Raw genomic sequence first — 22,094 nt, 5'->3', positions numbered from 1 at the left:
GTTCCGTCTCTGGCCATGCCATGGTTCAGGGTGTAGTGTTGTGTGGTGTCCGGGTGTGGCCCAGAGTAGGTGTGTATTATACGCTGCAGACCGCTGTGTGTCACAAAGCCCATTGTGTGTTGGTGTGTGTGTCTCTGAATCCACGTGGACTCACGCCTCTTCCTTGCTCTGCCCTAAGACACACCCCCGCCCCTCCTTAGTCTGAGAAGGGGGGGTTGGGGAGCCTCCCCTCTGCCCGGGGGCCTCCCCAGCACCTCCCCGCCCTGCCCAGCAGTCACCACCTCCCAGAGGGCACAGACTCTGCTGCACCTCAAAGCACAAGCCCAGAGCAAGGGAGCAGAGCAGGCCGGGGGCCTCAAGCCACTGTGGCTGCCCTTTGCGTGCTGCGAGGTGGGGGACCCTGGGCAGGAAGCTGGCTGGGCCCCAAGACCCCGGGAGCCATGGGCGGGGAGCTGGTGCCGGGCCTGGGGGCCCTGCGGCGGCGAAAGCGCCTGCTGGAGCAGGAGAAGAGCCTGGCCGGCTGGACGCTGGCACTGGCAGGAACTGGCATTGGGCTCATGGTCCTGCATGCGGAGATGCTGTGGTTCGGGGGGTGCCCGGTGAGTGGAGGGCAGAGGCAGAGACTTCTAGTCTTGAAGGAGGAGGGGCTGGGGGCCAGGACTCCTGGGTCTGAGGGAGGAGGAGGTGCTGGGGGCTGAGACTCCAGGGTCAGAGGGAGGTGGGGCCGGGGACCCCCGGGTCTGAGAGTGGAGGAGGTTGAGCGCTGGACTCCTGGGACCCAGGGAGGGAAATGGTAGGGGGCCCCCTCTGCAGATGGAAGGGAAGAGGGGTGACAGGGTGGCAATTTGAAGATACTGCAGTCAGGCAGTTGGAGGTCCAAGGGGTGGCTGGTCAGATACTGGAGTCTCCTAAGAGCAGATTAGGGGAGGGGTAGCCCCAGGTTCAGTGAAGGGAGGGTGAGGAGAAAGGCTGACTTCTTCCACTAGGTGGAGGCTCCTTGGTCCTTATCTGAACTCAAATGTTTGCCCATTATCTCAGAGGCAAAGGGCAGAGATGGAAAAAACTGGCTGGGGTTGGGGGTGCTGGTTGAGGGGGAAGAAGTATCCCCCCAGCCCCGCTGCCAATTCCATCTCCATCACTGAGAAGCTCAGCTTCCTCAGAATTTATTCAGTCTGAGAAATAAGGGAGAAGTAGGTTTCTCGTAGGCTGGTCTCCTGGGTCCCGGGGAGGAGAGGCTGGGGGCCTGGGCTCCTGGGTTTGGAGGGGAGGGCGCCTTAGAGGATGTGCAGGGGCAGAGGCGCGGACTTGGAGGATAGTGTGAATAGGGAAGGAAAGGACAGGTGGGGCCAGGACAGGTCTGAGCAGGCTTCCAGCACATTCCAGCCCGGGTCCGGGCTGTGATGGGGGCAGATGAAGGACATGGGTCAGAACTGGCAGTTGGAGGACGGGACGGAATTGCTCAACAGGAAAGGAGGGGCTGCAGATCTGTCTGGGGTAAGGGGCGTGGAACTGGGCTCGTCAGGGGGGCCCTGGATTTGAGGGTAAGGTGAGGGCATTCCCGGGGACAAGGCTCAGGCTTGGATTTGGGAGTGGGAGAGGCAGGCAGCTTTGAAGTGCCCAGGAGCCCCACAGAGGGTCGGGGCAGGCTGGCTTCCTCTGGGCGGGTGAGGGCAGCGGGCACTGAGGGGGTGGGGCCGCCGAAGCCCAGGCCAACAGGAAGCATGGCCGGGCTGACCCGCCGCTCCCAGGCTTCAGCACCCCGCCCAGCAGGGAAGGTGAAGCTAAGGGGGCAGATGCGATGGGTCGGGGGTCTTTCCTTCACCATCCAGGCCCTCCGCCCTCTCACCTCCCCCTGCTTCCCTCCACCGCCCACCAGGCTGCTGCCTCCAGCAGGGCGACTCTGGCATCTGCTGCAGCTCTCTGGGGCTGTTTTGTCAACTGGAAACTGGGGGTGAGGGTTGAAATAGATGACCTGAAGGGTCCTCCTCAGCCCCCTTTCTATGACCGCCTTGACAATACCCATGCCCTCTCCCCACCTCCATCACAATCCATCGCAATCTATGAATTCATTCTGCAGGGATCCAGACACCTGCTGGTAGCAGGGAGGGGCTGGAGGAGAGGCAAGGCCCGCGCCCACTGAGACAGCGGAACGTGACTGACGCAGCCGGGCAGGAGAGGGAGGGTGGTGAGGGGTACAGAGAGGCTACCCAGGTGGTGCTAGTGGTAAAGAACCCGCCTGCCAATGCAGGAGACATAAGAGACGCTGTTTTCATCCCTGAGTCGGGAAGATCCCCTGGAGGAGGGCATGGCAATCCACTCCAGTATTCTTGCCTGGAGAATCCCATGGACAGAGGAGCCTGGCGGGCTACAGTCCAAAGGGTCACAAAGAGTCGGACATGACTGAAGCGACTCAACACACGCAGAAACACACAGAGGCAGAGATACACAGAAAGACGAAGACAGAGAGAGACCAAGGCAAAGATGCGGTGAGAGACAGCGTGCTACAGACAGAGAAGGGGGTGCAGGATTCGGGGCAAAAGGAATTGAAAGGAGAGAGGACCTCCAGAGAAGTGGACGACGGAGCTGGGAGAGGCTGGGTCAGGTGGGGCGCTGGTTGAGACAAACTAAAGAAAGGGACAGGGAGCTGGGGAGCCATAGAAGGATGAGGGGGTGGGGGAGGGCTAGGGACAACAGCACCATTGTTCAGGGAGGGGTGGGGGGGCAGGCCCCCCGGGGCAGGAAACTGGCCCTTTTCCCCTGCACAGAGGCGGGGCCCTGGCTGGCGGGGAGAGCTGGCAGCATTCTAGAAGAAACAGGTGCTGAGCTCATTGAGGGCGCCCAGGTGGCCCTTTCTCCCAACACCACCTTCCAGGCAGGCACCCCCTCCCAGCCCCTCTTAGGGAATCCAGCAGTCCCATTCCCCTCTAAATCTCTCCCTTAAGAATTCTAGATTCCTCCAAGATATAGACGCACAAAGAGAGGGAAAAAAACTTCCCGTGGTTTCTGGAGGCCATGTGCTTCCGGCCAGATCTGCCCTGGGCTTGGAGCCAGGAGAGAGGGCAGGAGGTGGTGGGAGGGGGGGCGGGACACACAGGGCAGGACTGGAGGCCTTTCTCAGAGCTGGGGCTGGGGTCTTAGGGACCCCAGGGAATGAGGGCAAGGGAGGGTGCCATTCATTCCTTGGGGACTGAGTGACAGTTTCTAGGCTCCTTGGGAATTGGGTTGCTGGGTGGGGGGAGACTTGAAGTTGCTTTCTAGGGCAGAGACCAGCTGGGGAGGAAGGGAAGAGGAGGGACACCCTTTAGAGGCTAAATGTCTGTTTCTAGACACCCCTCCACCAACTGAGAACTATTTTTGATGGGGACCCTTAAGCGGCAGTTAAGAAGGAATGTGCATTTTGAGGTCTTCTCTCAGGGGTGTGGTCTTAGGAGAGGCTGAGGAGGAGGGTGAACCCTACGTCTAGACCAGGGCTGTCCCCTTAGGAAGGAAGAGGGTGCTCTCCTTGGGGACCCGATGACAGTTCTGAGGCTTCCCCAGACCTGGAGGCATCAGGAGACGGCTGGACTGGGGGTGGGGTTAGGAGCCTAGGAATGAATGGGAAGGGAGAAGGGATGGTAGTTTGGGAGGAGGGTAGAGGGGGCAGAGCCAGTGGAGACCTAGGATCTCACCCCTTTCTCTCTCCCTCCCAACAGTGGGTGCTCTACCTGTTCCTGGTTAAATGCTTGATCAGCATTTCCACGTTCCTGCTCCTCTCCCTTATCGTGGCCTTTCACGCCAAAGAGGTCCAGGTAGGGCAGGCCCCGCCCCCAGCCCCTTCTTGCTCCCCTCAGCCCCCACCACGCCCTGTCAGCTCACACTTTCCAGCCTGCTGGGCTGAGTAATGAGCTTCCTCCACCCTGAGATGCATCCACACCCTTATCTACCCGGAGGGGACGAACCATGGACAACAGACAGAGCCTCCCAGAGCAGCCCTGACCTTCCTCCACCTGCTGCCCTCTGACTCACCTGGCAGGCACATCTGTAGGTGCTGAGAGTTCCTGCCCCCAGGCCTCTCTGTCCACTCTAGCTCCAGGCTGCCTCACACCAGGCCCAGCCTCCCAGATCTCCCTTCTTCAGCCCTTGGGCCCCCACCTGTTCCGGTCCCAACAACTCAGATCCTAGTTATGTGCCTGAAGTCCTTCCCCACGCCTGAGCTCCACACCTCTGTGCCAATGACCCCCAGATCCAGGCGCCCTTCCCACCCACGTCCCCCCTCCCATCGCATGTCTCAATCCACACTGGGCTCCCCACCCCTTCCCCTCTCCTCCCATCTTCCACACCCCCAGATCCTGTTCCCTTCCGCCACAACCTTGGCGTATAAAATGAGGGATATTGGCCGAGTATGGTATGCCCCTTGCAGAGACTGGCATACAAGACATGCTCAGTAAGAAGCACACCTTGTCATTCAAAGCAGTCATTTCAAGTAGTTAAGCGGCCTGCCCAGCTGTGCAGCTGCACCTGAGCACCCTGGGCCTCAGTTTCCACATCTATAAAATGGGCGTAAGAATACCTTCAGTCTCACTGTCTTGTGACCATTCCAGGAGTCACAACACCAAAGGGGATAGCGCAATGCCGGGCACCCCCCAGGTGCTCCGCACGTGTTGGCTATTGTCACTGTAATGGGATGATGCCAGTTACACTGCTGGGTCCCCAGAGACAGGAGTAAGCCTGGCTCCATGGGTGTGGAATGTAGGCTCCCGGGAGGAAGGCGTTTTTGTCTTGTTCACCCATATCCTCAACATATCTCAACGTCGGGCACACAGTAGGCACTCAATAAGTGTTCCCGGGCTGGAGGTTCTGGAAGTAGGCTGCGCAGGACACGGGAGTGAAGGTGGAGAGATGTCTTCCTCGGGTCCTGCCGTGTCCCTTCCCCACCCTCCCCGGCCCCAGGCCCTGCGCTATCTGCCTCCCTCTGCGGCCCCGCGGGTGCGCCCCCCTTATCTCCTCGCGCAGGCTGGGGAGCGGGCGCCTGACCTTCGCGTGACTCCCTCCTTCTCCGTCCGTCCTCCTCCCCGCAGCTGTTCATGACGGACAACGGGCTCCGGGACTGGCGCGTGGCGCTGACCGGGCGGCAGGTGGCGCAGATCGTGCTGGAGCTGGTGGTGTGCGGGCTGCACCCGCCGCCGGTGCCGGGCCCGCCGTGCGTGCTGAGCTCGGGGTTCCCGAAGACCGCGGCCACGCAGTCCTGGCCCAGCTTCCTGGACCAGGGGGAGGCGCTGCTGTCGCTGGCCATGCTGCTGCGCCTGTACCTGGTGCCCCGCGCCCTGCTCCTGCGCAGCGGCGTCCTGCTCAACGCCTCCTACCGCAGCATCGGCGCGCTCAACCAGGTCCGCTTCCGCCACTGGTTCGTGGCCAAGCTGTACATGAACACGCACCCCGGCCGCCTGCTGCTCTGCCTCACGCTTGGCCTCTGGCTCACCACCGCCTGGGTGCTGTCGGTAGCCGAGAGGTGAGGGTGCCAGGGCGGGTGGGGATGGAGGGTACCTGGAGCCTCTGGAGGAGCCGCTTACAACCACGCTTGCCCTGCACGGTGGTGCAGATCAGGACTCCCCGGGACCAGGCCACGGAGAAAGCTATTGTCCACACTCTTATGCAGCAGGGTGGGAAGAACCGACAGACCAGCCCCAAAGCCTTTCGTCCGCTTGCAGCCTCCAGTCTCCCCCACTCCAACCCCCCCAACACACATATACCCTAGGAAGCCCTGCCCTTCCTGCCTCAAATCTCTCCTGCCTCCAGAGTCCAGGTATAATGCAGGCACTGGGGCCTGGCTGGCCAAGGGTTGCACCTGCTTTGAAGGAAGGAGACTCTCTGCTTTTCCAAATTACCTCACATGCACTGGTAGGTGCTCCTAACCACCCCGGGGCTGCCCTGGAAGAAATTCCCAGCTGCCTGCTGGACTCTGACCTGATGCTGGAACTGTACCCAATCAGGGCCTCCACTTACCTTTGTTGCTTTAGTCACCAAGTCCTGTCCGACTCTTTGCGACCCCATGGACTGTAGCCTGTCAGCCTCCTCTGTCCCTGGGGTTTCCCAGCAAGAATACTAGAGTCGGTTGCTATTTCCTTCTCCAGGGATCTTCCCAATCCAGAAATTGAACCCAGTCTCCTGCATCAGCAGATGGATTCTTTACCACGGAGCCACCAGGGAAGCCCCATTTATCTTACAGATAAAAGAAATTAGGGGTAATCTTAGCCAGTGGTTCTGGGACCAGCAGCATCTCTTGGATTCAGTTCAGTTGCTCAATTGTGTCTGACTCTTTGCGACCCCATGGACTGCAACACGCCAGGCCTCTCTGTCCATCACCAACTCCTGGAGTTTACTCAAACTCATGTCCATTGAGTCTGTGATGCCATCCAACTGTCTCATCCTCTGTCGTCCCCTTCACCTCCTGCCCTCAATCTTTCCCAGCATCATGGTCTTTTCCAAAGAGTCAGTTCTTTGCATCAGATGGCCAAAGTATTGGAGTTTCAGCTTCAGCATCAGTCCTTCTAATGAATATTCAGGACTGATTTCTTTAGGATGGACTGGTTGGATCTCCTTACACTCCAAGGGACTCTCAAGAGTCTTCTCCAACACCACAGTTCAAAGCATCAATTTTTCGGCACTCAGCCTTCTTTATAGTCCAACTCTCACATCCATACATGACTACTGGAAAAACCATAGCTTTAATTAGACGGACCTTTGCTGGCAAAGTAATGTCTTTGCTTTTTAGTATGCTCTCTATCTCCTGGAAACTGGTTGCAAATCCAAATTTGTAGGCCCCACCCATATCTATGGAATCCAAGACTCTAATGGGCGGGACTCAGCAATCTGTTTTTAACAGTTAATTCTGATGCTGGCTCAAGATTGAGAACCTCTAGTTTAGTACATCGAGCAAAGGATTCTTGAGGGGAGGTGGAGAATGGGACCATCTGCCCTGAGATTTCTCCTCTCTGAGCTTCTGAGAGGCAGAAGTCCGCAAACTGGAGTGTACTTTGGGCTGAAGTCGGGGGGAGGGGTGTTTAACGATACATTCAGTCCCCACCTCTGGGCACTAACTTAGTGGTTTTGAGGTTTCTGGGACCCTGGTGAATGATGCTTTCTATGCTCTGGGCTAACTATGGGTCAGAGTTAGACACATCCTGATTTTCAGTCCTTTCTATGACTGGACCTAAATATCCCCTTCCCTGAAGGATGGGGAAAGAAGAGAGTCCCCCCGCCAAAGCCTTTTTAGAGTCCCACGTTTTTAGTCCTGACAGAGCCACCTGTAGGCAACAGAGAATCTTTGTGGAAATCAGAAAACCCACCCTTTCTCTGGGTGGAGGCAGTTCCCTGCCAGGGACTGACAAGTGAACTTCAGGTTGGGTTTCTTCCCCCTTTCAATCCCTCAATCACATTAAATGCAGCAGCCCTGGTAGCCTAGCTGAAACCAAATGGTCTTGGGAATTGACAGGATCCAGGTTCAAAGCCCGCAGTGATTGAGCATCTTGTCTAGGTCACACAGCAAAGAGGAGGCCAGGCAGGCTTGCCAAAGCCAGGCAAGCTTTGAGTGCTTTTTTTGAGTGTGGGTGTGTGCTAAGAAAAAGGGTATCAAACACCACAGGAACCATGGAACTAACCCGCTCTTCCCCTACAGGCAGGCCGTGAATGCCACCGGGCACCTTTCGGACACACTGTGGCTGATCCCCATCACATTCCTGACCATTGGCTATGGTGATGTGGTGCCAGGCACCATGTGGGGCAAGATCGTCTGCCTCTGCACTGGGGTCATGGTGAGTACATCCACTCAGGGACTCCTGCACTGCACACTGCTCACCCCCCGGGCCCCAGGAAACCATGGAGCCAACTGAGGCACTCAGGGACACCCCAGGGAACTTGGGTGTCTGGACCCCCACAGCCTCACTCCCTGTCCAGGACACAGTTGTTGTGGTTCAGATGCTAAGTCGTGTCCAACTCTTTGCAACCCCATGGACTATAGCATGCCAGGCTCTTCTGTCCTCCACTGTCTCCCAGAGTTTGCTCAAATTCATGTCCATTGAGTTGGTGATGCTATCTGACCATCTCATCCTCTGCTGTCTCCTTTTCCTATTGCTTAAAGTCTCTCCTAGCATCAGGGTCTTTTCCAATGAGTTGGCTCTTCCCATCCAGTGATCAAAAGTATTGGAGCTTCAGCTTCAGCAAGAGTCCTTCCAATGAATATTCAGAGTTGATTTCCTTTAGGATTGACTGGCTTGATATTGCTGTCCAAGGGGACTCTTGAGTCATCTCCAGCACCGCAGTTCAAAAGCATCAATTCTTTGGCACTCAGCCTTCTTAATGATCCAGCTCTCACATCTGTACACGACTGCTGGAAAAACCATAGCTCTGACTACGTGGCTCTTCGCTCAGAACACAGACACCAGCCCTATTTCCTTTGAAAACCCCAGGAATCCATCCCCTAAAGTCCTAGCTCTCTCTGGAATCTAGCACCCCGGATCTCATCCTCCTTGGGAACCTCCCAGCCCTTTTTCTCTTTTTCCTCCCAGAATTCAGGAATTCAGCCCTGAGTTCCCCCAAGGCTCAGGATCTTGCTCTCTCCCCTCTTTACCCTCTCAATCATCCAGGACTCAGGGTACCTGGTTTCCCAGCTCCAGGTTCCTTCAGGACCCAGGGATCCAGTCTCCCAGTCTCCTTTAAGGCTATTACATATAGATATCAGGAGCTTGCCTGTGGGCTCAGGCTGCTTGAGTTCAAATTCTGTTTCTGCCACTTCCTAGCTAGGAGTCAGCCATATAATCTTTCTGGGCCTCAGTTTTCTCATCTATAAAATGGGGATGATGATACCAGTGTACTGCTCCTGAGAAGACTAAATGAATTAAACCATGTAAAGGGTCTCAAAAGGGCTTCCCAGGTGGCTCACTGGGTAAAGAATCTGCCTGCAATGCAGGAGACACAAGAGACACCAGTTCGATTCCTGGGTCAGGAAGATCCCCTGGAGAAGAGCATGGCAACCCACTCAGTATTCTTGCCTGAAGAATCCCATGGACAGAGGAGCCTGACAGGTTGCAAAAAGTTGGACATGACTGAAGTGACTGCGCATAGCGCAGCACAGCACACAAAGGGTCTCAAGCCCAGGAAAGGCTCAGGAAATGGGCCAGGGGTGGCGATGGGGAAGCTGTTATTGTAGCTGTTCCAAGCACGTGGCTGTCTACCATCCTGGCTCCTGTGCCCTCAAGGATGAGACAGAGGGCTCCCTAAGCCGTAGACCCAAGCCTATTCCCCAGAGTCGGCCTCCCTCTGAATCTAGACACCCACCCCCTTCCCTTCATAGACCCAGCACCCAATGCCTTGGCCTCCACCTCCCTATGAGATCTGGCTCCCCTCAAGCTCAGGAATTCAAGCCAACAGCCCCCAGCCCTGATTTGTCCCAGGAAGGACATGCTGAACCCCCGAGTCCTGGGTCCACAGGTGATGCATGGGGTGGCAGGGAACTGTGGCTCACATACACACACACACACACACACACACACACACAACACACAGTGGTGAGTCCCTGTGACTAGGAAAGAGGGGCAGGGATGCAGCCAGGGACACACTCCCAAAGGGTCAGGGGCCCTCGGGCTGCCTGGGACCTCCTCCTTCATTTGAGAAAGGGAGAAGCTGAGATAGAAAACTCTCTCATGGTGAGTTTTGCACTAGCTTTGCATTAGAGTTCACAGCCTACTCCCGGCTGAGAGGTTCCAGGGTGCAATAACGGCTAACTTTTATTGGGTCTGTACTCTGCCAGGCTCTGCTCTCAAGGTGCTAACTGACGGAATCCCTGGAGTAATTCTGTGAGGGTGTGCACATTTCACAGATAAGAAGCTCAGGCACTGTGAGATTAGATAACTTGCTCCAAGCTGGGCTTGGAACCCAAGCGGTCCCTGTAGCTAGCAAATTGTTCCGAGGGTCAAAAGCTGAAACATAATGGGATGGGGACAGACTTCAGATGAGTCATTCTAACCCCAGGGACAGTGAGCAGGTGGTACAGGGCAGTTGGGATTTGATGGGGCCTTGATGGATCAGAGGCCTCAAGAAGGAAAGGATGAGAGTGAGGGTTTGGGACAAGGTGCTCAGGCAGGTGAGGGATGAATTGCCTGAGAGGGAGGCTGGGCAGAGAAGAAGGAGTGGCCTGGACCTTAGCAGACCCTGAGAGCCGGGCTAAGAAGTCTGGGGCCGTGGGAGCCCAGAAGGAGATTAGGGTGAGGGGGTCAGAGTCACAGCTGGGTCAGGATGGGGTGAAGGGGAGGCTAGAAATTGTCCAGGAGGGAGAAGATGTGGCCAGAGCTGGGCAGCGTCTATAGGGGTGGGGAGGAGGGGGAAGAACACCCCTGGTGACCTGATGGCCAACTGGAACGTGGGGAGGCAGGGGTCCTGCAGGAGCCTGAGGTCTGCCCGTCACCCAGCACCAGCCCTTCTCCCTCGTCTCCAATCACACCCTTAACAAAACAGGACATGGTGAAGGTGTAAACACCATGCCCAGGAGTTGCACTCAGATGTGTGATTTTGATCACAGCTCCACCTCTGGAACCTCTGAGACCTTGGTTCTCTCCCAGTGGGTTTGCTTGTTTGTCAACTAGGGGGGGTGGTGCCTGCCAGCTGTGTCTGTTGGGAGGGTTCAAGGAGAGAGAGGGAGTTGGTGGCACACGGCTGGCCCTCGGAGCCCCAGGGCCCCTGTGTCATAACACCTGCTGTGCCCGCAGGGGGTCTGCTGCACAGCCCTGCTGGTGGCCGTGGTGGCCCGGAAGCTGGAGTTTAATAAGGCGGAGAAGCACGTGCACAACTTCATGATGGACATTCAGTATGCCAAAGAGGTGAGTGGGCCTCCAGCACCCAGAACACACCCTCTCTCAGAGCCAGGAGTCCAAGTCCCCAGCCCCTCCTCCCAGAGCCCTAGGGGGTCCCTCTCCCCTGACACCGTGCCCTCCACACCCAGATGAGGGAGTCGGCTGCCCGAGTGCTGCAGGAGTCGTGGATGTTGTACAAACACACACGCAGGAAGGAGTCTGGAGCCGCCCGCAAGCACCAGCGCCGGCTGCTGGCCGCCATCAACCGGTGAGGTCCTCTGTGTGTGCACACGCCGTGTACAGCCCTGCCTGAGTCTGCTCTCTGCAGGGTGTGAGCGTGTGTGTGTGGTCCGTGTGTGAGCATGAATGCATACCCAGGTCAGGATGCCCGCGTGTGGTCCCACTAAACAGATGCCCACCTGGACGTCACAGTGACTGTGTGTGTGTGATGGTTTCGTTTGCATGTTTCAGAGTGCCTGCGGGTCTGGCTACCTTGGTCTCTATGTGGGGGGTGGGCTCATGGGTGCAGCCATTCCCTCCCACCCCTTCAGTTCTTTGGCAACTTTTCCTCTTTATACTCTATATTTGTGAGTCTCTGCTCCCCTCATCCCACCCCTGTGCTAGGCTGCTCTGACCCCCACCCCCTGCTGTTCTTTTAAACCCCCAGGTTCCGCCAGGTGCGGCTGAAACACAGAAAGCTCCGGGAGCAAGTGAACTCTATGGTGGACATCTCCAAGGTACTGGGAGCCCGTGAGAGGGGGTCTAGGAGAAGAGGGAGGTAGGGGGTGGCTGGTAAGAGCTCTGGGCCTGGAATCGGGGACGCTGGCACACAAGGGCACTCAAGGAAGCTCTTGTGGTTGAAGGGACAAACAAATGAATAAGTGAATGGTGCAATAGAGTTTCTCGTGAAAGGTGCAGCTTCCTTTGAAGCTTAAGGAACTTGTGCAAAGAACTCCAGTGTTTGATGTGAAATTATTCCCATTGTCAAGTTCCCTACATGTGGGTAGATATAAAATTCCTTTCAACTATGACTCTTATACAACCATAAAACCAAAGCAAATTGACAAACGAAGTTCAAACGCCAAGGGCAAAGCAATAAAATGCGAATTAACAGCACCAACACACGGATGAGTGACATTGTTCCGGGAAAACTCAATCTGTGCTGCTGTTGTGAAGAGGAGGAAGGTGGCCAGGAGCGCTGGGCGGGCTTGCCTGGTCAAGGGCTTGCCCTCCTTCTGCTGGGTCCCCTTGATTCTGAAGTGCTCGGGGTCAGTGATGTCACGCCCTGCTGGCTTGGTTAGCAGCTCCTCTTGCTTATCCAGTAGCCTTTGCTTTTTTCTCATTAGTCCGTGACAACTCAAACAGTGGCCCTGGGCCCTGATGCCATGGTAAACACAGCCGCAGGTGCCGGGCCCCTAAACTGCACGGCAGTGGCCTAGATCTGCGGAATCGGCAGGTGGTGATTTCTGAGATTATCCACCTGGCCCCAAACGCGGAAGTCAAGAGTCTTCATAGAAAGCTCCCACGCCCTGAAGGACGAAGCTGTGAATCCTAGTTTGAGAAGGCAGAGAAGGGGCTCTGTGGGTTTTAAAGTCAGACGGCCATCAAGGCCACAAAGATTTAAGTGAGTGCCTACTACATTCTAGGGTCACCCTGATCCAGGTGCTGACTTGGCCATGTCAACTTATCTGCTCCAGGCCTGTTTCCTCAGCTGTTAAAAATGGAAACAGGATTCCCATTCCTGCACTTTTAGGAGGATTTTAAGCTGCATATGAGGATCACGTGGCCCAGTCGCTGGGCGGTGGCAGGTGGTTGATAAATGGTAACTGTTATCATTGAGGATAATCTCTCAGGCCTGTAAGGACTTAGGAAATGCTGGTTCCATTGCCTTACTCTGCAGGGCAGGGAGGGAGTCTCCTCCAGCCCCCTGATCCCTCTGACCTCTTTCTGCCCAGATGCACATGATCCTGTGTGACCTGCAGCTCCGTCTGAGCAGCTCTCACCAGGCCCTGGAGAAGCAGATTGATGCGCTAGCAGGGAGGCTGGACACCCTGAGCGAGCTGCTCAGTGCTGCGCTGGGGCCGCGGCAGCTTCCAGAACCAAGCCAGGAGGCCACGTAGCTGGTGAGGGGACTGGGACTCGGGCAGGAGAACCTCCTGGAGGAAGGGTGCCCTGTGGCCAGCACCCCATGTGGCTAAGGGGGAGGGGGCTGGAGGGGCTGGAGTTGAGGCCACCGGATCGCTTCTGCTCTGGCTCTGCCTGAGGGGAGGGACACCAAGTTTGGGGCTGGACCGCCCCCCGCCCTCTTTCTTTGCTTGGTCTGTCTCTTCCTCTGGTGTCTGGCCTGCCTTTCTATCCAACTCTCTGTTCGTCTCCCCAGGACCCATCCAGGAAGAACCAGGCTACCCTTCCCCAGGATTGAGGTCAAGGACATTCTCTCTGCTACTCCTGACCCAGCCGTGCATATAAAGACCCCCCTAAGTGTGAGGACTGCTGGGGGCCCCACCTTGGATGGTGAATGCTGAAGGATGCCGGAGGGGATGCTGGATTAAGGAGGGAGGCCGTGGCCCACCCCCCACCAAGGCCCCAGATGGGAAAACGGTCCCCCCTGCCTCACATACCCTCGACAAAAACATCCTCACTCTGCTGCTGTAGATGGCCACCAGCTTTCAGTTGGATGTGGAGGTGCTTGGGGGCTGGGCCTCCTGGGTCCCAGAGGAGGAGAAAGAGGGGAGCAGGGACCCAGAGTCCAGGATCCAGGGCTGCCTCAGTGACCCGCCGGCTGGCCGGCAGAGCTGAAGGAATCAGGCCCGAGGCCGGGACGAGGCAGGAGGCAGCGCCCCCTGGCGGGAGAGCGAGGAGGACACTGTTTCTCCAGAGCTGCAGAGAATTATCTGGTGGGAGAAGGTTGGAGGGGCCAGGGTGCAGCCCACCAGTCTCTGCTCTTATACTTTGCAATAAATGTTAAACAAAGCCAGAAGAAGTTGTTGTTTCTTTCTAAACACATCCACACTCTAAACAGGCAGGTCAGCCAGTGAAAGGCCCTTTTCCTGTCTGAACCTGCTTGGGTGCTCACAGTTGCTACGGCCGTGTTTAACTCTTTGTGACCCTATGGACTATAGCCCACCAGGCTCCTCTGTCCATGGGGATTCTCTGGGCAAGAACATTGCAGAGGGTTGCCGTGCCCTCCTCCCGGGGATCTTCCCCACCCAGGGATCAATGAGTCTCCTGCATTACAGGCGGATTCTTCACCCCCTGAGCAGCTGAGGAAGCCCGCCTGAACCAGCTTTTGCAACTATAAAAGAGGCCTCCAAGAGTACCCTCCCAGGTCTGCAGGCTGGGGAGTCCTCAACACTGTCCCTACTCCTGCCCCAGCCCAGATCTTAGGCTAAGAGCAAGGGCTTTGAATTCAGACAGATTGGGGTTCAAACCTTGGCTCTGCCATCCACTGGCTGTGTGACTTTGGGGAAGTGGTTTCATCTCTCTGAACATTTCACTTCACCTGTGAGATGGGGTCACCTTCCCTCAGGGAGGGGCACAGAGGGTTGGGCATTTAGTAAGAATTCATGAGAGATAATCATTTTTATCAGTGCTACTGATTTTCAGACACAATCAGTACACGGCTGCTCTTTCCTCTGCCCCTCTCTACTCATGGCCCACCAGAACCCAGATGACAACTCATCCATCAGGAGAGTAACGGGAACTCCAAACCATCCCCTGTACTCATTTCTCGTATCTGCTAGGACTTAGCCAGGAAATGGGAAGGGGGCTGGCACTTATGGAGGTCCTCCTGTATGCCCAGCTCTGCGATCCCATTATGTAAGTCACCACCACCTCTGCCGGCCCCGCCCCACCCCACTGTACAAATACAGAGACTGAAGCTTCGAAAGGAGAAAGGCCCCAAGGGTCTGGCTTCACACCCAGTGCATCCTGAGACCGAGCCTGGCTTGAGGTGAGTCAGAGACAGAGTGGCCTTGGACCCTGAACCTGGGTCTCACTTCCCACAGCCGCTGCCTTCCACTTTGAGATGCTGATTCATCCCCACTTCCCTTGACTTGTAGGGAAGCCCGGGCTGCGAGTCATCCTTCTCTGCTGAGCTATCTTTGGATTTCCCTGCAAGTCCGCAGCCAGCCCCACCCCTTAGCCCCCAGAGCTAAACTGGGGCTCGCACCACCCACTGCCCCTTCCTCTGGACACCAGCCCACCTGGAGGGCAGAGGAAACAGGAACACTTCCAACACCCTCCCCTGCAGTAAGCCCTCTTCAGTGCTGCCAGATCCCTTAATGGGACCACCCTTTCCTAATTCTACTTGGCTTCACTGGGCAAACTCCTTCCAACTCCTTTGGGCCCCAGCTTACATGTCTCCTCTGCCAGGAAGCCCTCTCTGTAGCTCCCACAGCCCCCTGAACCTGTCTCTATCACAGTAATATTTATCGTGCGAAGTCCCACATTAAATGCTTTATATAAATGATCTCATAAAATCTCTACAGAAGGAAGCAAGGTGGTATTACTGGTCCTGTTATACAGATGGGGAATCCGAGGCACAGAGATTAAGAACCCTACATGACCCCGCAGCAAGGAGATGGCGAAGCTAGGATTTGACCCAGATGGCCTGGCTCTGAAGGCCCAGAGCTTAGTCAATCAGCTCATTCATTTAGGGATCATTATAGCCTACTTTCCGGAGAAGGCGATGGCACCCCACTCCAGTACTCTTGCCTGGAAAATCCCATGGACAGAGGAGCCTGGTAGGCCACAGTCCATGGGGTGGCCAAGAGTCGGACATGACTGAGAGACTTCACTTTCACTTTTCACTTTCATGCATTGGAGAAGGAAATGGCAACCCACTCCAGTGTTCTTGCCTGGAGAATCCCAGGGACGGGGGAGCCTGGTGGGCTGCCGTCTGTGGGGTCGCACAGAGTCGGACACGACTGAAGCGACTTAGCAGCAGCAGCAGCAGCATACCCTACTTTCATTTTTACTCTCTATATTGTGTCTTCAGTGTCGAGGGCCTGCATATGCTAGGCCTCAGTGAGTTATCACTGAATGAACACACTCACTGCCTGGGGTGGCCGGAAGTGCAGCACCTTCTATCACTTGTTGGTTTCTCCTGGGACAAGGTAGGAACTGGTGAGAAGGGGCTTTTTGCCTAAGGCACTAAGAGCGCGGGAGAGCACTGCTGTTCTGAACGCTCAGATCTGCCCCCTGCCACTGCCACCACTGACTGTGGGGAACGCGTCCCGATGCCCCCCATTCCAGCAGTCTTTGCAAACCCCCTCACACCATGACCACTTCCTGAATGCCGTGCAGCAGCGTGGGGGCTGCAGGCATGAATCAGCAGGCTCTGCTCCCGACGGACTTGGTTTCACGGTGATTCTGGCAACTTCCCCCTCCTGCTTCAGTTTGGCCTCCATGCCTGTAAGAGGACAGGGTGGGGAAAAGTGGGTCCAGAAAGGGCTGGGGGATTACTGGGGTTCAAGAGCCAGTCAGGGGTTGGGGCCACCACCCAAGACATGACTGGGCCCTTCCCTTGCTCAAAAGCCTGCCATGGTTCCCACCTGTGTTTCTGTCAAAGTCCAGCTCCTAGAGCTAGCCCTGCGGCATGTGGGATCCTAGTCCCCCCACTAGGGATGGAGCCTGTGCTCCCAGCAATGGAAGCGCAGATTCTCACCCACTGGACTGCCAGGCAAGTCTCCACTCATTTTTTCTTTTATTGAGCTTTATTTTACATAAATGACACAAAGTTTAAAAGCAGCCTCAATAGATTTTTTTTACACATGCATTCACCCAAGCAAATACCAGTCAGCTCAAGCTTGAAGTTTCCATGACCCTAAAAACTCTCTCTTCCCTTCCTTCCTGATTTTCTTTCGCCCAATTTTGAACTTTGAAAAGGAACTTGCTGCACACCCTGGTGTGTACCTTGCTTCCAGGTATCAGCCAGGGCTGCGTTCTTTTTCCCTATAGAATGGTGTTAAGACACCCACAGGCCTCACCTGGGGGGGCTCTTCAGGCTGTGGCCCCACCCCTCCTCCAGCCTCCCTATCCCCTCCCTGTAACACACAGCAGATAATGATTCTGCACCCGATTCCATTGTTGTGGTTTGGGTTTTTTTTTCCCCTCAAGCAATTCTCAGACATCACAATTCAGTTCAGTCCTGACACTGTCTACCTGGAGACAGCAACAGATTCCACAGGTTAAGGGTTGGGTCCTGCAGGACTGCCCCCAACCTCTACCCCTTCAGATGCCAATTTCAAGTCCAGATTGTCACCTGTGTGTCTGACCATCTGGCTACAGATCCAACAGCCCCTTCCTTGGGTTCAATGAGTGACTCACAGAACTCAGAGACACAGTTTATTTACTAGATTATAGGTTTCTTATAAAATGATGTAATTGGGGAACAGCCAGATAGAAGCGAGGCACAGGGCAAGGGTTGGGGAAGGGACAGGGAGTTTCCATGCCCTCTCTTGGCACCGCTCTCCCCAAATCTCCAAGTGTTCACCAACCTGGAAGTTCTCCAAGCCCTGTCCTTTGGGGGTTATTATGGAGGCTTCATTTCATAGCCATGACCGATTAAATCATCGAACTTTGGTGACTAATCCAACCTCCAACCCCTCTCCCCTTCCTGTAGATCTGGAAGTTCTAAACCTCTAATCACCCCTTGGGGCCCCTGGCACCCAGCCCCTATCCTCAGGTTACCGAGATGCTTCTCAAAGCCACCTCATTACAAAAGACACCCTTATTACTCTCTTCACTGGAAGTTCCAAAGGTTTTAGGAGCTCTGTGCCAGACTCCGGGATAAAGACCAAATCCATATTTATTATAAACCCAGTATCACAGGGCTCCTCTTCCTTCCCAAGGACTGTCGAAACTGGTCATCTCTCCTGGACTCTCCTGTCCTCTTTTCCCCATCCATGTAGAACAAATATCACCAGTATTTTTCCAGTTCTTTATGAGGGTCCATGAAGGAAGCCATGTCATCTACATCAATACCAGACTGCAGACTAAAGACTTGTTTTTAGCTTTTCTGCTGTGTAGGACAGCTGCTAACATGTAAAAACCAGGAGAGTGCTTTTGCAACTTGAAGCAATGTCTTTTCTTTCTTCTAACAGAATGAACTGGCCCTTCTTCTAGTCCAGCCAAGGGTGTACCCTGGCTGCACCCTTTCTCACTTCCTCATGGCCAGAGTCCTAAGTTTCTTCCCTCATCCATTTTCCCTGCTATTGAAATAGAAGGGAAGGGGCAGGGGGCAATCTTTAAAATAATGACACTGCCATAGGACATGACAAACTAGAACCAACTAGATCCAAGATGGCTGAAGATTCGACTTCCGGTAGACCCGAGTCTCATTATACACTCATTGTAATACGTTAGCTAAATGACACACCCACCAGCTCCATGACAGTTTCAGGGCCAATGATAAAAGGTCAAAACGTGGGCTGTGGTGCAATTCCTGGCAATCCCTGCCCCTTCCTAGAAATAGTTGGACTAATCCTCCCACTCATTAGCCTATGAAATTACAAAGTCCATAAAAAACTCACAACCCCAAAATTTCCAGGGCCTGTTGCCTTCTGAGACAGCCCACATTCTGTCTGTGGGGTGTGTTTCTCTCTAGATAAATCTATTTCTTACCTGTCACGTTGTCTTTCACTGAATTCTTCCTGCAAGGGGACATCAAGAACCTGAGCTTCAATAAGTGCTGAGGCCAGGTGTGTGATCCCAATTAAAAGACTGTGGGTTCAAGTCCCATTCTGGGTTTGGCCAGGTGTGAGTCCTGGCCCATGGGTTCAAGTTCCAGTTTGAGCAGCATGGTTTCACTGTCCCTCCAAGCAGCACACAAACATGCTGTCTTTCCTCCCATCTTAAAACTGGCCCCCCAGAACTTTAAGCACTTTACATCCTCCACTATCCTTAAAGCCCATCAGGTATTCACCACACTGCAAAGCAGCTGGAAGTCAACTTGAGTCTTTATTCTCTGTATTGTAAAACAACCTGCATGTAGAAATCCTTTCAAAGTTCTTACAGAACAAGCTCCTGATACATTCAACAGCAGGGAAGACTCTCACAGACCAAAGAGCTAAAGAAGGCAACACAGAAGACCTGCTGTCAGATTTCTATCAAGTTTCATTTCTATCAAGTTCAAGAGCAGCCACAACTCATCTGTAATGACTGGAATCAGAGCAGAGGCTGTTTCTGGAGTAGGGGAGCTGACAGGGAAACAGCCCATCAGAAATCTCTGGGGCTTCAGAAATGTTCTCTATCTTGACCTGGTTAGTGGTTACATGAGTACATATACATATTTGTAAAACTTTAATGACCCTTTTCTGCACTTGGCCACATTTAAGTTACATTGAGACAAAAAAAGATAAAGAAAAATAAGTGCCTATAAACTTGTCCTTATAGATTCTCTATCACGGTATTGAGAAGTTTCCACAACAGAGTGAGACCAAGACGGGAGGGAAGGGGACAGGACCCAACCTTTAAAAAAGTGATGCAGATCTTGATGATACAATTAAAACTAGGCCCATGAGGCCCAAGATGACAGAAGACACAACTTCCCTAGACCCTGAGCCTCATTATACGCTCATTGTAATATATCAGCATATGCTAAGTGACACACCACCCACGCCATGACCATTCTGAAGCTGACCATAGAAGGTCAAACAGTGGGTGGTGGCCCAATTCCTGGAAATTCTCGCTGTTACCCCAAAATAGTTGGAATAATACTCCCACTTGTTAGCTTATGAAATTATCCAACCCACAAAAACTAACCACCCCCACACCCACTGGCCACTCTTCTTTCTGAGATGGTCTCCTTTCTGCCTATGGAATGTGTCTCTCTCTCAATAAACTTACTTCCACTTTATACAATGGCTCACTCTTGAATTCTCTTCTGTGTGAAGCCAAGGACCCTCACTTGGTGGCCCCTCCTAGGGACTCCTCTGAGGCCTGTGACATGGCCATCCTCTTCCAGACAATTCTCCTGCAACAAGACTGGGGGATAAGACAGCCATGTTTTCTTCATGGTGGACTCACATCTACCTCCAGCTACTGCTCTGTTATCTCTGCTCTCCAGCTGACCACCAGCTTTTAGGAACTCTTCTTTCCCTTGGCCCTAGGTTATCACCTCTCCTGATGTTCCTGCTCCTTCTCTAGGACAGTGGTTCTTTCTCTGATTCCTAAACCAGGGCCCGAATTTAGCATACTTGTATAGTTACTGATAAAATGACAGGACATCTGAGAGTCTGCTTAAAAGCTTAAAAAATAAAACAGAAACTCCAAGAGAAAGTGTACTTATAAAATCAGAAAGAAGAAAACAGAAGAAAGAAGATAAGTAAAATGGGCTGACTGGCCATACTGGGCGGTGGGTTGAGAGGAGTTCTTCATAGCGGAAAAACTTGTGTGTGTTTTTAAAACTCCACAATGAAAAGTCAGTAAAAAATTCTGTATCTACAAATGCTGGCTTCTCTCTACTGTGACCACTTACTTGGACCAACGTGCACCTCAAAGCTTGGTCCCATCGTCTGCTCATTCCCATCTTCAAAAAGCATCACTCTTCACCCAGCGGGTCAGGCCCAAACCTCCAGGACGACTTTTAAGTCATCCCTGATTCATGCTTCCTCTCACCCAACCCTCCTCCTGAGTCATCATCCTCTCTCGCCCAGGGAAGGGACAGTGGCTTCCTCATCTCCTGCTTCCACTGCTGCCCAGCTGCAGCCCAGTCGCCTCATGGCAAGCAGCACTGCTTTAACTTTTTTGCATGTACCTAACAGTCTCATAGTTCAGAAATGTAAAAGTCTTCAGAAAACGTACATCACAACATGCTGGGCCTTGCTTACAGCCTTCCAAAGGCTTCCTGTTTCACTTAGAAGTAAATTCAAAAGCCTTTACCATGGCCTACAAGGCCTCCTGTAACTTGACCCTCTCTATAGCTGTATCCCTAAATAAGCCTACCCCTATTTCACTATGCTTCAGCCACTCTGGCTGATAGTTCTTCAACTTGATAATCCTTGAACACCCAGGTCCGTTCTCACTTTGGGATCTTTAATCTGTTTTTCAGCATCTGCCTATGGTTCATCCCCTTACCATCTTTCAGGCCTCTGCTCAAATATCACCTTCTCAGAGGAGCCTTCCCTGACCACCTGTCACTCTCTGTGAGCTCTGTCATTCTCAATTCCCTTATCCTGATTTTTCCTTCCAAGCATCTTTTACCTGACATCGTCCACCCCACCAGAAGATCTGTTCTAGGAGGGCAGATGATCTGTCCTATCACTAAAGCAGTGGTCCCCAACCTTTTCGGCACCAGAGACCAGTTTCGTGGAAGACAATTTTTCCACAGATGGCATGGGGTGGTTTGGGAATGATTCAAGCGTCTTACATTTATTGCACACTTGATTTCCATTATTACATGAGCTCCAGCTCAGATCATCAGGCATTAGATCCTAGAGGTTGGGGACCCCTGCACTACAGGATCTCCACCCTACACCATGTCTAGCAGATGACTAGAGTTCTAGAATTCATTCAATAGATATAAACAAATGAACGAAACCAAAGGAGAAGTGCCTTGAGAAATGAACAGATCATTTGGCAAAGGGCTCTTAAAATTCCCAGTGCATGTACTCTTTGACCCAGCAATTCTACTTCAAATGAGGTACTCTGTTGATAATACTATCACCTACATGCAATCTGATGTACAGCAGTATTCATTGTGATGAATGTTTGTAACAGCAAAAGGTCAGAAAGAACCTGAGTGTTTCTCAATAGGGAAATGGCTAAATCCTGCACATCCACATAAGTGCATACCATCCTACTAATACCAAAGGCAGCTCTCTGGGTGCTTGATTGTGACTCACCGTTAGCTAGGCAGGCTGCCCATTGCCTGTGAAAAAATTGTGAGCTCACCCTAGAATGAAACAAGCTAGAGTTTGAATCCAGGCCTTGATGCCTCCTGGCTATGGGGGCTTCAGTAAGGCCCTTCTTCTCAGACTCATATTCTGCATGTGTTAAACAAGGAGGGGAGGTGGTTACAGTGGGCCCACAGTCCAATGCCAAACCTCTCCTTTTCCCTTAACTCAAATTTCCACCTCTAAGGGTTTCCCAGAGGTGAAACTGGCATGGAGGCTCCTCTGGGGTTGAGAAATTCAGGTAATAAAAACAGATGCAACCTAACAGATGAAGATGCTAAAAAGGGACACTGACAGACATAACACAAAGGTGTCCTGTCATGTGTATCTGCCAAACACCCACAGTCTTCTGGAGAATCCATAAACAACAGGA

General features: G+C 53.6%; 1 protein-coding gene across 2 annotated transcripts; it reads left to right on the top strand.

Annotated features, from left to right (window-relative positions):
* On the top strand, positions 273-13,803 carry KCNN4 (potassium calcium-activated channel subfamily N member 4). 2 transcript variants are annotated; one of them, XM_005692619.3, is made up of 9 exons: positions 273-599; positions 3,693-3,788; positions 5,058-5,488; positions 7,655-7,790; positions 10,740-10,850; positions 10,973-11,091; positions 11,491-11,560; positions 12,779-12,946; positions 13,204-13,803. In XM_005692619.3, exons 1-8 carry the CDS (start codon positions 441-443, stop codon positions 12,941-12,943), a joined length of 1,287 nt encoding a protein of 428 aa, XP_005692676.2. In that variant the 5' UTR covers positions 273-440; the 3' UTR covers positions 12,944-12,946; positions 13,204-13,803. The 2 variants fall into 2 exon arrangements, with proteins under 2 accessions (XP_005692676.2, XP_013826873.2); XM_013971419.2 differs by lacking the exon at positions 273-599 and adding an exon at positions 2,377-2,486.

Source organism: Capra hircus, chromosome 18 (genome assembly GCF_001704415.2).
Source record: "Capra hircus breed San Clemente chromosome 18, ASM170441v1, whole genome shotgun sequence".
Lineage (NCBI taxonomy): Eukaryota > Metazoa > Chordata > Mammalia > Artiodactyla > Bovidae > Capra > Capra hircus.
Note: the sequence above shows the minus strand (reverse complement) of the source record. Positions and strands in the feature narration are given on the sequence as shown.